This window comes from Micromesistius poutassou (genome assembly GCF_964030765.1).
Source record: "Micromesistius poutassou genome assembly, chromosome: 16".
In the NCBI taxonomy this organism is placed as follows: Eukaryota; Metazoa; Chordata; class Actinopteri; order Gadiformes; family Gadidae; genus Micromesistius; species Micromesistius poutassou.
The window spans coordinates 7,918,358-7,933,411 of NC_140286.1; the positions used below are offsets into that span (position 1 = coordinate 7,918,358).

General features: G+C 49.2%; 1 protein-coding gene across 2 annotated transcripts in view; it reads left to right on the forward strand.

Moving 5' to 3' along the window:
• piezo2b (piezo-type mechanosensitive ion channel component 2b) overlaps positions 1–15,054 on the forward strand; it is a 71,667-nt gene that overhangs the window by 47,568 nt on the left and 9,045 nt on the right. For both annotated transcript variants that reach the window (XM_084481275.1, XM_084481276.1), the window contains exons 25-42: positions 740–983; positions 1,621–1,738; positions 2,538–2,694; positions 3,272–3,361; positions 4,167–4,285; positions 4,778–4,846; positions 6,223–6,326; positions 7,331–7,451; positions 7,551–7,628; positions 7,943–8,109; positions 8,771–8,961; positions 9,680–9,850; positions 10,047–11,303; positions 11,779–12,037; positions 13,241–13,420; positions 13,717–14,032; positions 14,199–14,328; positions 14,776–14,923. In XM_084481275.1, the coding sequence (XP_084337401.1) occupies positions 740–983; positions 1,621–1,738; positions 2,538–2,694; positions 3,272–3,361; positions 4,167–4,285; positions 4,778–4,846; positions 6,223–6,326; positions 7,331–7,451; positions 7,551–7,628; positions 7,943–8,109; positions 8,771–8,961; positions 9,680–9,850; positions 10,047–11,303; positions 11,779–12,037; positions 13,241–13,420; positions 13,717–14,032; positions 14,199–14,328; positions 14,776–14,923 (3,919 nt within the window). The remainder of the gene's footprint in view (positions 1–739; positions 984–1,620; positions 1,739–2,537; positions 2,695–3,271; positions 3,362–4,166; positions 4,286–4,777; positions 4,847–6,222; positions 6,327–7,330; positions 7,452–7,550; positions 7,629–7,942; positions 8,110–8,770; positions 8,962–9,679; positions 9,851–10,046; positions 11,304–11,778; positions 12,038–13,240; positions 13,421–13,716; positions 14,033–14,198; positions 14,329–14,775; positions 14,924–15,054) is intronic.

The window sequence follows — 15,054 nt, forward strand, 5'->3', positions numbered from 1 at the left end:
ATTAGCGCACGCTACTTCCTATCCCACCTTTCTTCCTGCGCCCTTTGTGCTAATGGCCGCTCTGAGCTGCTGCTGCTGCCTCTGTTTATGTTGCTGCTGTTCTCACATGAGGGCAAAACACGATCCATAACTTACGTTGGCCCATGTGAAGCAAATGGGGGTTCGTAACCATTGATGCGCTCACATGGGGAGGGCCGGCGTTCTACGCCCTAGTGTTCTGAGGAGTACCTGAGCTTTGAGCGACAGGGATCACGTTTCAGACGTCGCTCCCCGCGCCTCAGTCAAGCCTGCGTCTAATTCAGTCGCCGTGATTGATGGGCGGATTAGTTGCGCAGCAAAGTACCATAGAAGCCCTGTGTAGACACGCTGCATAGGCACTGTGCATTCAGTCAGCTGGTCAGACGAGCAGTGAATGTATCTGCTGGAGGAACCGGTCAGGCAGCCAGATAGTGTTTGTAACCCTGTGAAAGTTAAAAAAAAGAAGAATTGTCTGTGACTTTCAAACGTTTACATGACATATTTGGTCATATATATTTCCTGCATAATATCCGGGTTTGCAAACACTGCATCCATTAAAGAAAATGTAATGTCTTATTTTGTTCATCACATGGTTGGTTTTCCCTGTGCTAAATGTTACTGACAGTTGACTCCAGCGTCAGGACGTCCTAAGCCGAGGTCAGGGCTTAAACATTCACCGTGTGACCCCTCACCCCTGGCTGACAACCTCTCCTGCCTCCAGGTCATACCTGGACATGCTGAAGGTGACCATGTTCAGCTACCTGTTCTGGTTCGTCCTCACCATCCTCTTCTTCACGGGCACCACGCGCATCAGTGTCTTCTGCATGGGCTACCTGGTGGCCTGCTTCTACTTCCTGCTTTTCGGGGGTGAGCTGCTGCTCAAGCCAATCAAAAAGATCCTCCGCTTATGGGACATCCTTATTGCCTACAATGTCTTCGTCATCACCATGAAGAACATCCTGTCGGTGAGTTTACAACGTCGGGCAACCTTTTTCTGTTACTTTTTAAGTTTTTTTGCATGGTGCAAGGTCACAATGCATTTTATGTTTTAAGATGAAGTAATTACAGTTTTTAAAGGTGACATAATGTACCAGCAGGTGTGAGTGTGATTAGCCATTACAAGCCGTTTCGAAAATCAGCCTCTTCGGACATCACAAGTGGGCGTGTCCACCTAGATGTGTGCTGGATAGATCAGTCTACCAGCCTACCCAGTGGACTGTAGCAAACGTTGCTCATCTATCCGTCATACATCTAGGTGGACACGCCCACTTGTGATGTCAGACGAGGCAGATTTTCAAAACGGCTTGTAATGGCTAATCACACTCACACCTGGTGGTATATTAAGTCACTATCCATTGCCGAATGAGGTAACACAATGGTGATAGGGCCCGCCGATGAAAGCCCTTGTTTTTGCAGTATTATGATTTTTTACGAAATGGGTCAATGGCGATGATATGATTGGGTGGGCGATTGGATGATACTTATTGTCAAAGGTGATGCCAAGAAGAATAAAAATTTTATCTTTGAGATTTATTTTTCTGGGTCCACAGAAAGTGATACTTTATATGATAATGTATGTCCCATGCTGTTGTTCGAATCTAGATCCTTGCTTGCGGCTACATCAACACTCTGCTCGTGAACCACTGCTGGTTGATCCAGCTGCTGAGCCTGGCCTGCACCATCAAGGAGTACAATGTGAATCCCAAACAGGACCACCTGGGTGAGACGCACGACTCCATCCCACTTTGCCTCTGAGCGTTTGGCCTCTCTCTATCTCCGTGCCTTTCGTTTCGGCTCCCAGCGTGGGTGATTTGATTTGGTGAACAAAATCATTCCAGAGAGGTCCCAATTCAACAAAACAATCTGATTCACCCACAGCAAGAAAAATAACTAGAACTACATTAGCTTTGTAGTTGGTCCTGATGAAATAGTATCGACCATAGAAAGTCAGGTATTTAACAAGGAAAGAAATCCAACCCCGCGCAGGCTCCACACACCCACTATATGTTGTCCTCCCCGGCGTTGTTGTTCCTCTTCACTTTAGCTCCCTCCCAGGTCGATTCACTCTTCCATTTCAACGCTGGGAGAAATCAATTTGCCGTACTGCTCCAGGGCACAGGTGCTGTTTTAGGGTGGTTCAATATCGTCGTAAATGCATCGTTTGGAAAGGGCCACGTGGCAATGCACAGATTCCAATAAAAACAGAAAAAACCTGACATCAGGCCGGAGAAGAAGTCAGGGAGAGCCTCTTTACATCGCAGTATGATGTACTGAGCAGGCGTTTTCTTTGCCAATGCTCGGTACGTGGTACACACCTATACGTTACTAACAACCCCTTCAACCCTGGTAACTTTGAAGCAAAGACAATCTGCATGGTGTCAGCAGTGCTGTTGGTAACGTGTTGGCGTATACCAAGTATAATCATGTGCTGTAATGTAACGAGGCCCTTCCCGACTTTCACATCCCTATTGATCCAGGTGGTACTCTAACACTGTGTCTACCTCCCCCCCCTCCTTCAGCGATAGAGGACCGGTGCGAGCTCCCCAAAGACGAGGCGGGCATCATCTGGGACAGCATCTGCTTCGCCTTCCTGCTGCTGCAGCGCCGCGTCTTCATGAGCTACTACTTCTTGCATGTGGTGGCCGACATCCGTGCCTCGCAGATCCTCGCCTCCAGGTAGACCCCCCCCCCCCCCCCCCCTCGACTCTGGGTCTCCCCACCCCTGGGCATGTCGCCTCAAGGACAACTAAACCCCAACACTAGTTGTAGATCACTTTGCATTAGAGGAGGTTTGACCCATGCTATTGTGTTCGTTACCTCTTGTCCATGGCTGATGTGGTTACCCACTCCCCTGCTGAGGAAGCGTTAATTTGACACACCTGTGCAGGGGTGTTTTTTTTAAAGCCGGTGTTAAGGGTGACATAGGGTGACATATTATGTGACAAATGGGCGTGTCAGCCTAGATATCATACATCTAGGTGGACACGCCCACTTGTGATGTCAGAAGAGGCAGATTTTCAAAAGGGCTTGTAACGGTGAATCCCACTCACACGTGGTGGTATAATATGTCACCTCAAAATTATTTTAATACATTTTTTAAAAGTTGCCTTTAAGGGGTTGGATCCCCTTTAAACAACGTGGGATCGGAGCCAAATCTCCCAATGCATGCCTTCTTTTTCCCTTCCGTATTGTCTGCATGTGGAGACGTGTACGGTTGAACGGTTGTGCGTCGTGCTTGTGTTGTGCGTCCCAGGGGGGCGGAGCTGTTCCAGGCCACCATCGTGAAGGCAGTGAGGGCCAGGCTGGACGAGGAGCACAGGTCCATGGAGCAGCTGAAGAGACAGTGAGAACACCAACTCCATACCACTCAGACACATGCTTCACATCGGCACGGTTTGGGAGAAACACGACTGCCCATCTTGTGTTGAATTTGCTTTGCACTTCAAACATTGCTGACAATATCGTAGATATCCTTGATGTTTGCTATTTACTCGATTGGATTAGATTTAATTCACCTTTATGAAGGCCTGTAGTCTAGCAACAATTTAACCAGGTGAACAATGTCTTTTTGAAGAAGTGTGTTAACCTCAAACTTCGTCCCTGGAGTAAAACTGGTGACTGGTTAAAGCTCTTCTGGGAAGCCAGCTCATTATAATGCATAATGTACTTCTAATGTGATAATGTACTTCTATCACTTGCGCTTACCTCGGAAGGAGTACTCACTCGTTGCATTAACCTCCACTGGCCCCCTCTAATGAGCACTCCACAGTAACATAATGGGACCCCCATCCTAATTTCCATATGGATCCCTGATTTTTGTTTTGATTAGGTTGGCGTTTGGGCGCGGCGTCTTTGTCCACTCCCGAACATTAGCTCCAACAGAAACAAAAAGTATTTATCATTTACATCACCAGCGAAACATAGCGCAGCACATTTTAAGCCAAATTAAGATACTGAATACCAAAGATTATAAAAAGTTGGTAATGTGCCGTGTTTGAAACCACCATTTTTGGCAGAAATTACATGCATTTCATAAAGTGTTGCCAGCTTTTGGGTTTTCTAAAGGATGAAGCAATATGTTGTGAGTGCTCATGCACTTACAGTCCAGGGCTGGTATCCATCGCCCTGTCACCCTCTGTTCCCATCAGGATGGACCGCATCAAGATGAGGCAGCAGAAGTTCAAGCGGGGCAAGGAGAAGATGCTGAGCATGACCCAGGAGTCTGGCGAGGGCCAGAACCTGGTGCCGCCAGAGGAAGAGGATGACGGTACGATGAAGGCCGCCACCATGGCCCCTCTAGTGACCGTTTAGGATGAGCTGTTGTGTGGTTAAATGGGAGAGAGGGGTGAGGGTTTACAGGTTTCAGAGAAAGCTCTTGGTGAAGAAAGGTAAGGGCACGTGTTGTGTTGTAAGACATCTATAGATGGAAGCCCTAACCAAGCTCTATAGACTGTAATTGTGGTAAAAAAGAAAAGTAAGGTTCATTTTCAAGCATGATTTTTACTTTCAAATTTTGCTGTTCTTACGGAATCAGTTTTTGCTCCTTATGTTCAATTTATGCTCCTTTTAATCAATACATTACATTAGGCTTTTTAGGTTACATTTTAGCTCCTTTTGGTCAATTCATGCTCTTTAGTTCTACTTTATAATCTCTGCCTTTGATTCTAAAAGAGCAACTTCTTGAAAAAAAAAAGATAATACAATGTCTTGACTGATTTATCTATGAAATGTTGCATTGATCTATTTGTGGAATTTTTAGGAGCAGAGCGAACGAAAGCCAAGACCAAAAAAAAGCAGTGGTGGAGGCCGTGGGTCGACCATGCTTCTAGTAGGTTGGCCCCTCCCCCCTCTCCTTTCTTCCACTCTGATTGGCCCTTGTGTCCTTGATCAGAACTCTTTGAGGATTCCCACTCTGACCCGGGGCTCTGAGGAAACCTCTGCTATACCAAAAGCTCCTCCCAGACCTTGGTCCTTCTCTGCCTCTGTTTAGGGACCCATTTCTTCAACAGCTCTCATTGTAATTGGATTCAACCAAAGAAGCGCAGTCAAAAAGGGTTAACTCTGGACCTCTGTGTCACTGTTGGTCTATGGCGGCCGTAAACAGACAGGAACCAATAAGAAAACGACCTAAGGTGTGGGAGACCTGTTGCAGAAGCTTTTGGTATACACACTGGTCTTCCCTTTCCTTAGGAGCCCACAGTAGGGAATCACTCAGCTGTAACACATTTTAGATGCAAAGAGATGAAGCACCCCCCAGCCTTTCTCTGAACACAAGACAAAGGGTGACGGACTCATTCTTTGCATGTAGACATGATCACCCAACAGGTGTCAAAGCACACGTCGAACCATTCCAGTCAAACGTTAAATCAATGGTTCGAAAAGAAGGGAAAAAAATCCAATTCCTCCACCTTTCTTCATGTGTGCGTCTGCTTTGCTGATGGCCTGTTGGTTTGAACCCATGTCTGCACATTCTAGTACAATGCACTCTCACATAGCATTTTTTTTTTTTTACCAAGTAGTGTGATCATTTCCCCTCTCCACGGCATTTGGGAGCCAACCTTGTCATCTGTATATATTTCCCCAGCACACCTCCTGCCCCCATCCCCCACCCCCTTCCCCCCCCCCTCCCCCCATCCCTCCGTTCTGACTTTTCTGTTCAAGGACGCACGGTGTCACACAACTCACACCTGAAGAGCTACACCTTAACCGCTCTGCCACTCGGCTCGCTCTAAGAGCCGTGTGCTCTCCAAACTAACCACCACCAAAAAAATTATGTCTCCAGTGTTTGCACTTTTTGTTGTGTTCGTTGAGCTGGTAGCGCCTCTGCTCGCAAAAACCTAGAGTTCCATCAACCCATACGATCTGTTGATTATTTTCCTTTGGCCCTGTCCATCTTCTTCCAACGTCATCATCTCATAACGCTTGGGAGTTTTGAAACGGTGTCCATCGTGTCTCGGCTGTCGGGTCGGGTTTGGTGTGTGTCACGTGTCAGAGGATGTAAGGCTGTGTAAAGGTTAAGGCCTTGGATGTTGTTTCGTCGGATCGGCCGTCACACTCTTCCATGAAGGAAAAGGCAGCCATTCGTCCTGTCTTTGGTTTTCAAGTGTGTACCTAGGCAGGAATGTTGTGATGCTGCTCATGGTGTGACATAGTGTTCCTCTTGCCTCAGCTGGGTTTAACTGTGCTTTGCCCCTTGCTCCTCAGTGGTGCGAAGTGGAGATTATTACTTGTTTGAAACTGACAGTGAGGAAGAGGAGGAAGAGGAGGACAAAACCGAGGAGGACCCTCCTAGGAAGTCAGCGTTTCAGGTGAGCTTCCGGGAGCCCAGATGTCTGACCCCCTAATCACGTGTTCGGTTAACCTTATAAGCTTCATACACATTTCGAGAACAACTCAATGACTAACAACCTAACATGTTTATTCGATAAAGGCTTGTCTTGGTCTGTGCACTGTTGAATTGTACTCACTCACTAACTCACTGTTTTTCACATTAACGATGATTCTCTACTAACCTCCTTCTATCTGGTCCTTCCCTCTGTAGCGTGCTATCGGAAAGTTTGCCTCTGCTGTGCTGGCATTGCCAAAGTCTATTATCAAACTGCCCAAAACTGTACTGCAGTATGTAATGAAGGCAGGCAAGGTATTTAAGCAAGAGAGTCCTGAGCGCTGTGCTGTGTTGCTGTGAAGTCCTGCCAGCTTGATAATGTGCAATGCATCGTAGGCTGCCTCTCCATCCCGTGTGTTTTGTCTCCTTGTCTGAAAGTACTGTGGGGCGTATTTCACCTAATGTTGGGGGAACAGGCACAAGCGCAGCACAGCAGGACCCATTTGGCAGACGCCTCATCCAAAGAATCCCACATTAGCGCACCTCAAAATTCACTTTTGGTTTCTACAATGGCTGGCTGCCGTGGTGCTTAGATCACCCGGTGTGTCCTTGTTGTTCTCGGGGTTTTACATTTTTTCTGAGAGCCCTGAAAGGGAAAAGACATTAAGACAAGTTAACATGGAATGGAAAGGGACAGTGCAACTTTTGAAGCATGTAGAAATGCCTGAGTGATCAGATTAAAGTCAGCATGAACCAGATCCCTGTACGTGTCTTTTTTTCCTGATCATTTTTGTTTCAAGTTCCCGTCTTTATTCAAATAAATATACAACTCAGAGAAAGACAATGACAAGCACCGGTGTTGCCTGAGACGATGTTGTGTTTGTGTGCATGATTACTGTCGTTTGTTTGCCTTCGCTCCCCTTTTTGAGTTGTTTTACAGTTTGCTGTACAAACAAACGGTTAAGTCCTTCTGCTGTCTTCCACCAGTTCCTCTACCATGCCTGGATCACAGACCCCAAGACGGCCCTCAGGGAGAAGAGCAAAGAGAGGCGCAAGTTCTGGAAGAAGTACACCAAGGGAGTACGAAGCAGAAAAAGCAAGAAAGAGAGTAGGTTCCAGAACCAAAACAAAGTTGATGGATTATTTGACAGTAGTGGACTCGTTGACTGTAACACGTACATTCTGTGTTCTGTGTATATGTTTAAAGGTCATGTGACTATAGAAGTAGGAGACCTGCCGGAGGGCGTAGGGGGAGATGAGGGCGGCAAGAAGTCTGAAGGCCCAGGTTTGTTGGTTTCCCTTTGCCATAACAACTGTAGCCACGGGGACAATAACATCTGTCTATTTACTTGAGTCAGAAAACCAAAGAAAACCTCATGGGATAGGCCAACACGCAAGCTACATTTTATGCCGTGAATGTCCGTTTTGAGGTTTTATTTCTGTCTCTGATGTGTCAGGGAGTCCAAAAAACACAATATGTAGTCACTGCAAATGTAACATTCCCGGCTCTATCAAGTCTTAACTCACATTTCAAAAGCAAAGCGTGCATGAACACAAAATATGCCTAAATAAAGGCATACCATGACCCCTTTCCCACAGACAACATCATCAAGCGCATGTTCAACATCATCAAGTTCTCGCTGGTGCTGTGCCAGACCACCGTGGACAGCTTCACCAAGTGGATGAACGAGATGTGCCGGGAGCACATTGACATCTCCACCGTGCTGCGCATCGAGCGCTGCATGCTCACGCGCGAGGTCAAGAAGGTACGTAGTGCACACGGCCTCGTTCACGGCCCGCCTCGGATCAAAAAGATCTGTGCTGAGAGAGGAGACCGTTTAGGAACATCACAGAGAAAGTGGCCGCTTGTCTGAACTGCATCTGCGGCTGTTTTCTTTGAGTCCTGAGATGTTTACGTTGTTAGATCGTAGAGTGGGGTTTTGGGAGGTATTGAGGGTGTTTATGTATCTACCCAGGTGTTTAAACATGGCAGGTGGACCACAACTCTGACAACACAAAGTGTGTTAGCCATAGACGGCTTCAACTTTCGTTATCTTGTGATTGTTTTGCAAACGGTTGTCAGTTGCAAGCAGTTTTGTGGCACAACCATGGGCAACTGTAAATCGTGAGCAATTGCTATTGTATCGTCTTGAAATTAAAGACGTCTTTTACTGATAAACTAGGTCACATAGCGCTTAAACAATTTCTGTTGCTACTCTTTTTCAGCTACCACATTTTTGATTGTGTGTTTAAAGCACATAAATGCATCTCCCAAATCACTCAATTAATCAGAGTTGGATAACCCTTCTACTCAGATGTGGCTCTAAAGAGAAAAAGTGGGGATGTGGTTTTAGCTTGTTTCTCTCCACGAGGGGGAGGCCAATGGAGGAGGAGCCTCTTGTAACAGTGTGGACGTCTCTCCTCCAGGGAAACGTGCCGTCCAGGGACCACATCCACGTGTACTACCAGAAGGCCATGAGACTCAACATGTCCCGACAGTCCAGCATGGACCTGCTCAGCGAGGACGACTCGGGCTCCCAGAGGGTCCCCAGACGGAGGCAGGGGGGCTTCCGCATGGAGAGCCAGGACTCCATGGCCTCCCGGGATAGCATCTCCAGGTAGAGGGAGAGCAGCGCACCGGCTCTGCCTATGCAAAACATAAACATTCATGCAAGCATACATGCATGCATACATGCATGCATACTTCCCTCCGTCCATCCATCCATCCGTGCACCCACGCTAACATGCACGTACATACACAGACACACACACACACACACACACACACACACACACACACACACACACACACACACACAATATTGGATTACACAAATCAGATGCTTCATTTAGGAAGACTGACACAAATATTAGGTTAATTCGATAACTAATCATATTAGTATTAGTAAAGTACATATAACAATGCAAACAAAAAACGTGAAATCTGCATTCACACGGATTTGTGCTCTCCCAGTCCTATTAGTCAACATTCCGATGTCTCTGAGAGGCATGAGTTTGTACCTCTGCTGCGAGGATTTTCCACTGGAGAATGACACATGACGTGCTCAATCTGCCTAGCTACACAGGACTGAGCCGCCACAGAATGGACTTTGTACCATTCGTTTCAGATCCCCTCATACCCCGCCGCTAGAGACCGAACCGTTCCGGTGACTCTGTTTGTGTGTTTGTGTATCGCGACCGGGTTGGGGGGACCTCATGATTTCACGCTGTGTCGTACACATACAATATACTGTATATTGTATGACATGTTAGCCCCGCTGAGCTAACATGACGGTTCATCATCCCCTTCCCGTACCATCTCTCTGTCCACACCAGCGGGTACACGGAGGCCACCATGCTGTCCCGCCAGTCCACCCTGGACGACCTGGACGGCATGCCCGAGTGCATTCCCAAAACCAGCGAGCGTGCGCGGCCCAAGCTGCGCAAGATCTACGGCATGGACACCTCCAACTCCTCGGCCGACAGCGGGAGCAGCCTCGTGTCCAGGTTACCCCCCCCCCCCCCCCCCCCCCCCCAACCCCACCTCACCTCATACTCACCATCATACTGCATGACTTGATGCACATCATCATGTCGATGTGCCCCATGTGTCTCTTCACGTCGATGGGGCTCTCGACATTTCGTACTGGGGTGTCAGCAGGCGTGGTCGGTTGTAACGTAACCTGTTGTTTCTCCACGGCAGCGAGGCCACCCAGTGCATCATGCTGTACTCCCGGCAGGGGACCACGGACACCATAGAGGAAGTGGAGGATGAACACGATCAGGGAGAAGACCGGCGCCACGCAGAGCCCTGGGGCTCCCAGGAGCCAGAGGGCTCTCTGGAGCCGGAGGGGTTCCTGAAGCCAGAGGGCTCTCAGGAGCCAGAGGGCTCTCTGGAGCAGGAGGGATCACAAGAGCCAGAGGGCTCTCTGGAGCAGGAGGGATCACAAGAGCCAGAGGGCTCTCTGGAGCAGGAGGGATCACAAGAGCCAGAGGGGTCAGAAGAGCCAGAGGGGTCCCTGGAGCCAGAGGGGTCACAAGAGCCAGAGGGGTCCCTGGAGCCAGAGGGGTCACAAGAGCCAGAGGGGTCCCTGGAGCCAGAGGGGTCACAAGAGCCAGAGGGGTCCCTGGAGCAAGAGGGGTCCCTGGAGCAAGAGGGGTCCCTGGAGCCAGAGGGGTCCCTGGAGCAAGAGGGGTCCCTGGAGCAGGAGGAGTGCCAGGAGCCAGAGGGGTCCCTGGAGCCAGAGGGGTCCCTGGAGCAGGAGGAGTGCCAGGAGCCTGAGGGGTCCCAGGAGCCTGAGGGGTCCCAGGAGCCTGAGGGGTCCCAGGACTCTGAGGGGTGCCAGGATTTTGAGGGGTCCCTGGAGCCAGAGGAGTGCCAGGTTTCTGAGGGGTCCCAGGAGCCGGAGTGGACTCAGGCACTGCCGGGGTCCCAGGGGACAGAGGCCGGTCCCTGGGGAGTGGACAACCTTGCTTGGCAGAAGGATGAAGAGGAGGAGGATCAGGAGGACCAGTGCAGACAAGGGGTCTCCTGGGATTCCTATGGACCAGGAGAAGGTCCTTCCATGATGGGGACAAGGATGGAGGCGGAGGCGGGGGCGGGGGCGGGGGCGGGGGCGGGGGCGGGGGCGGGCTCTGCCCCAGCCGGCCAGGATCCAGACTACACCACAGATAGCGAAGACGGGGCCGGATCCCGGGAGTTCTCGCGGGGCCAGGGCCGGTCTGCGTTGCTCTACACTCCGGACACAGACGCCTCCAAGACGTCCGACGCCGAGGTGCCTCCGAGTTACAGCAAGGTGGTGAGCTTCGACCGCCTGGAGGTCAGCGACGACGAGAGCGACATGGACCGGAGGAGGATGGCCATGACCTCAGACAGCCGGTCCGAGGGCAGCACCCGGTCCGATCTGGCACAGCCCTCCATGACTACTGAGCTGACCGCCAGCGAACTGCTGCTCAGCAAGTGAGTACTACAACAATGACAACACTAATGTCCTGCAGACTGCGAGCATGAGATGGGCTACTTCTGGTCAACACAGTGCAAGTAATTATTCAAACCTGCAGAACGCTATGTACATGTATTTACTGCTGCCGTCGCCTTTGTTGAAAATGTGTCTTAAGTGTTTAAGGAGTATTATCCTTCCAACCGTGGCTGAATCAACCGTGATTTTGATTCAGGGGATCGGGGATAAAGAGGAGCCAATCCTAATCATATTGAACAATAATTGCTACAGTGAAGGTTTAAATACGCCTCAATCAAATTCAACAGGGCTGATTCCCATCTCTTGGAATAATGTAAAAACTCTCCCAATCCATTAGCTTCACTATTTGAATTCTGACCGTGGAATGAATGCGAAGCTTCCTGTCTCTTCCTCACTCCTCCTCAATCTCCCCTCTCTCGCTGCCGCTCTGTTCGTCCCCCCCGTCCGTCTGTCCAGGATGTTCTACGACGAGGAGCTGGACCAGTCGGAGAAGTTCTACGACAGACAGCCCCTGGTGCTGCAGCTGGGCTACGCGCTGTACAACATGCTGGTGGCCCACTCGGAGATGGTGTGCTACCTGGTGATCATCCTCAACCACATCATGTCAGCCAACTTTGCCACGCTGGTCATCCCCATCAACATCTTCCTGTGGGCCATGCTGTCGGTGCCGCGGCCCAGCAAGCGCTTCTGGATGACCGCCATCGTGTACACGGAGGTGGGTCGGGGGTGGTTAATGCAAATGTGGATGTGTATGTGTGTGTGGATTAGGGCTGAACGATTAATTGCATTTGTGATAATATCGCGATATGACAAAACGAGATTTTCTAACCGCAAAGGCTGTGATTTGATTGGTCACGTGACTTGCGAGTGAGCCGAGCGGAGCAAAGCAGTGCAGGCAGGGAGAGACGCTGCGCTTTAACCTGCTGCACAATGGCCTCAGGCTCGTCAGAAGAGCGCACAGCTGAAAGTTTGGTACCAAAGAGGGGTGGCACATCAGTTGTGTGGAATTATTTTGGCTATAAAAAAGACAATGCTGCGCAACGTCAGGTATTGTGCAGAACGTGCCTCGCTACTGTTACCTCACGAGGTGCCAACCGTCCCGGATTGTGCAGGACATCCCGTATTTCGGGTGATTTTGATTTGTCCCGTAAGGGACAGCTCCTGTCCCGCATTTCGATCACAGCCTTGTCGGCCTTGAAAAAAAAACCACCTCAGCGCACCAAATCAGCCAGCCGAGACCTCGCTGAAGAGGTGGTCTCGGTTCGCTTGAGATGTGAAAGCGAACGCACCTCGGTCCAATCCAGTTCTAAAAAGCATACGCCTCTTTGGACGTAACAGGCACCCGCTCAGCCGCGCGCATTACGGGAATTATTGTTTGATTAGCGGTAACAGCACATTGTCGGACCGTCGGGTGAAAATGAGTCAACATGAAGCAAAGAGGAGACGGAATGTCTATTGGATATTTGGGCAGACGCCCACATAGAACGTATGCTGGCAAACACACATAAAAATGCAGATGCGTTTAACACATTGAGCACCAGGATGAGGGAGAAGGAGTTTGAAAATAAATCTGATATTGTTTATTATGAAACAGATTGATTTATTGCTTGTGTTCGTTGAAAAATACATGAGAAGAGGACCTTGAAAAAATAATTGCATATTAAATCGCAATCACAATATTGAGGGGAAAAAATCGCAATTAGATTATTTTCCAAAATCGTTCAGCCCTAGTGTGGATATATATGTATACATTTATGTACATATATATATATATAGAAATGTATATGTGTATATATATATATATATGTATGTTTTCACTGCTGGGTATATTCCAGAATACATTATTATTATTATTGATTCTAATTTGGCTCACTCACAGCGCCATCATTGCACTGTCTTCCTCTCCTCCTGTATGTAGGTCACAATTTGCATCAAGTACTTCTTCCAGTTCGGCTTCTTCCCCTTCAACCAGAACAAGGCGGAGAAGACCAAGCCGTACCACCCGCCCAACATCATCGGTGTGGAGAAGAAGGACGGCTACGCCCACTATGACCTCGTTCAGCTTCTAGCCCTCTTCTTCCACCGCTCCATCCTGAAGGTACGTCTGCTAGCAACCATGCAGCATCCACGGTACCCGTGTCCCGATTGTCTGTTTTTTCAGTGTAAGCTGTTGGTGTCAAAGACTTCCATGTGTGTCAACATGTGCTATGAGACTTGGCCATGGAAACCCCTTCTCTACTGGACCGCTCTTCCAGTAGTGATCCTTTGCCCGTGTGTGATTCTGTGTGTGTGTGTGTGTGTGTGTGTGTGTGTGTGTGTGTGTGTGTGTTTGTGTCTGTGTGTGTGTGTCTGTGTGTATGTGTGTTTTTCCGTCATACCCGTTCAACGCTCCAGTGTCACGGCCTGTGGGATGAGGACGACAAAAGGCAGCAGAAGCATGGGCAGGCCGCCCAGGAGACGTGGGAGGACGAGGGAAACAGCCAGGGGCGGGCGAGCGAGAAGAAGGAGAAGCAGAGGGACGAGGCGGCCCCGTCGGTGAAGTCGGAGACCCGGGGCTCCCTGAGGTCCCTCAACTTTGACGGCCCCGTAGACTCGCTGCCGGTGCAGATGCACCACTCCCAGCAGAAGACCTTCCAGCGGCACAAAAGCTCCAGCGGGGGGTCGTACATCTCCCACCGCTCTGGCCTGTCGTCTGCGCGGTCCAAGAGAGGTAAAGCACATCCCTGTGTTCAGATGGATGGAAGGATGGATGGATGGATGGATGAATGGATGAACGACATCAGTTGCAGGACAGCACCGTTTTTTTAAGTAAACCAACCTGCCACGGCTCATTGCCGTGGACCAGATGTGTAATCGGTGTTGTTGCGTTGCCACAGGAAGCACCTCGTCCCACAACAGCAGCCGGCACGACGGCAGCGAGGCCAGCGTGCAGAAGAGCCGAAAGCAGCTGATGGTGGAGAAACTCAGGGAACAGCTGATCAGAGGCAAGGCCATCGTCGTCAAACGGTACGGTGGCCTCCGTTCTGTACTGAAACGTTCTTACCCATGTAAACAGGAGGACAAAAAAACATTCCTGCAATGTTCTGTACAAAGAAATTTTGGATGGCAGTATTTGTTTGTGAATGACACATATATTTCTGTGGATTAAGAACACTGGATTGCCTAATAGGGTATAAAAATGTTTTTTTATATTCTGCCTTTTTATATACGTTTTTTCTATATACTGCTGTATTTCTTTCCATCGAAAAGCAACAGGGATTGGATTCTTGATCTGAATGAATGAATTACTGTGAAATGATGGTTGAAAAACCCAATGACCTGGGTACTACACTTTCCTAAGGCAGTCTCTCAATACACAAAGAATCGGACCTCCTTGGTGCCGACATAGTTTATCCCCATTTCCTTGACATAATATTGAAAAAAAACGACTGTTCTTCACCTGGTTCTTTGCAGATGTATGGATTTTTACGAGCCCATCCGCCAGTTCTTCTACAACCTGATCCACCCGGAGTACAGTGCCGTGACCGACGTCTATGTGCTCATGTTCCTCGCAGACACCGTGGACTTCATCATCATCGTGTTTGGATTCTGGGCTTTCGGCGTAGGTGTCGAGTGATTGAGGACGCTGTCAATGTGTCAGGGGAAAATGTATTCCTTTACATTCATCTAAATAAAAAGGTTTATGTCATTAAAGCTGCATTGATGGTTTTCTGACCACTAGAGGACAGAGTG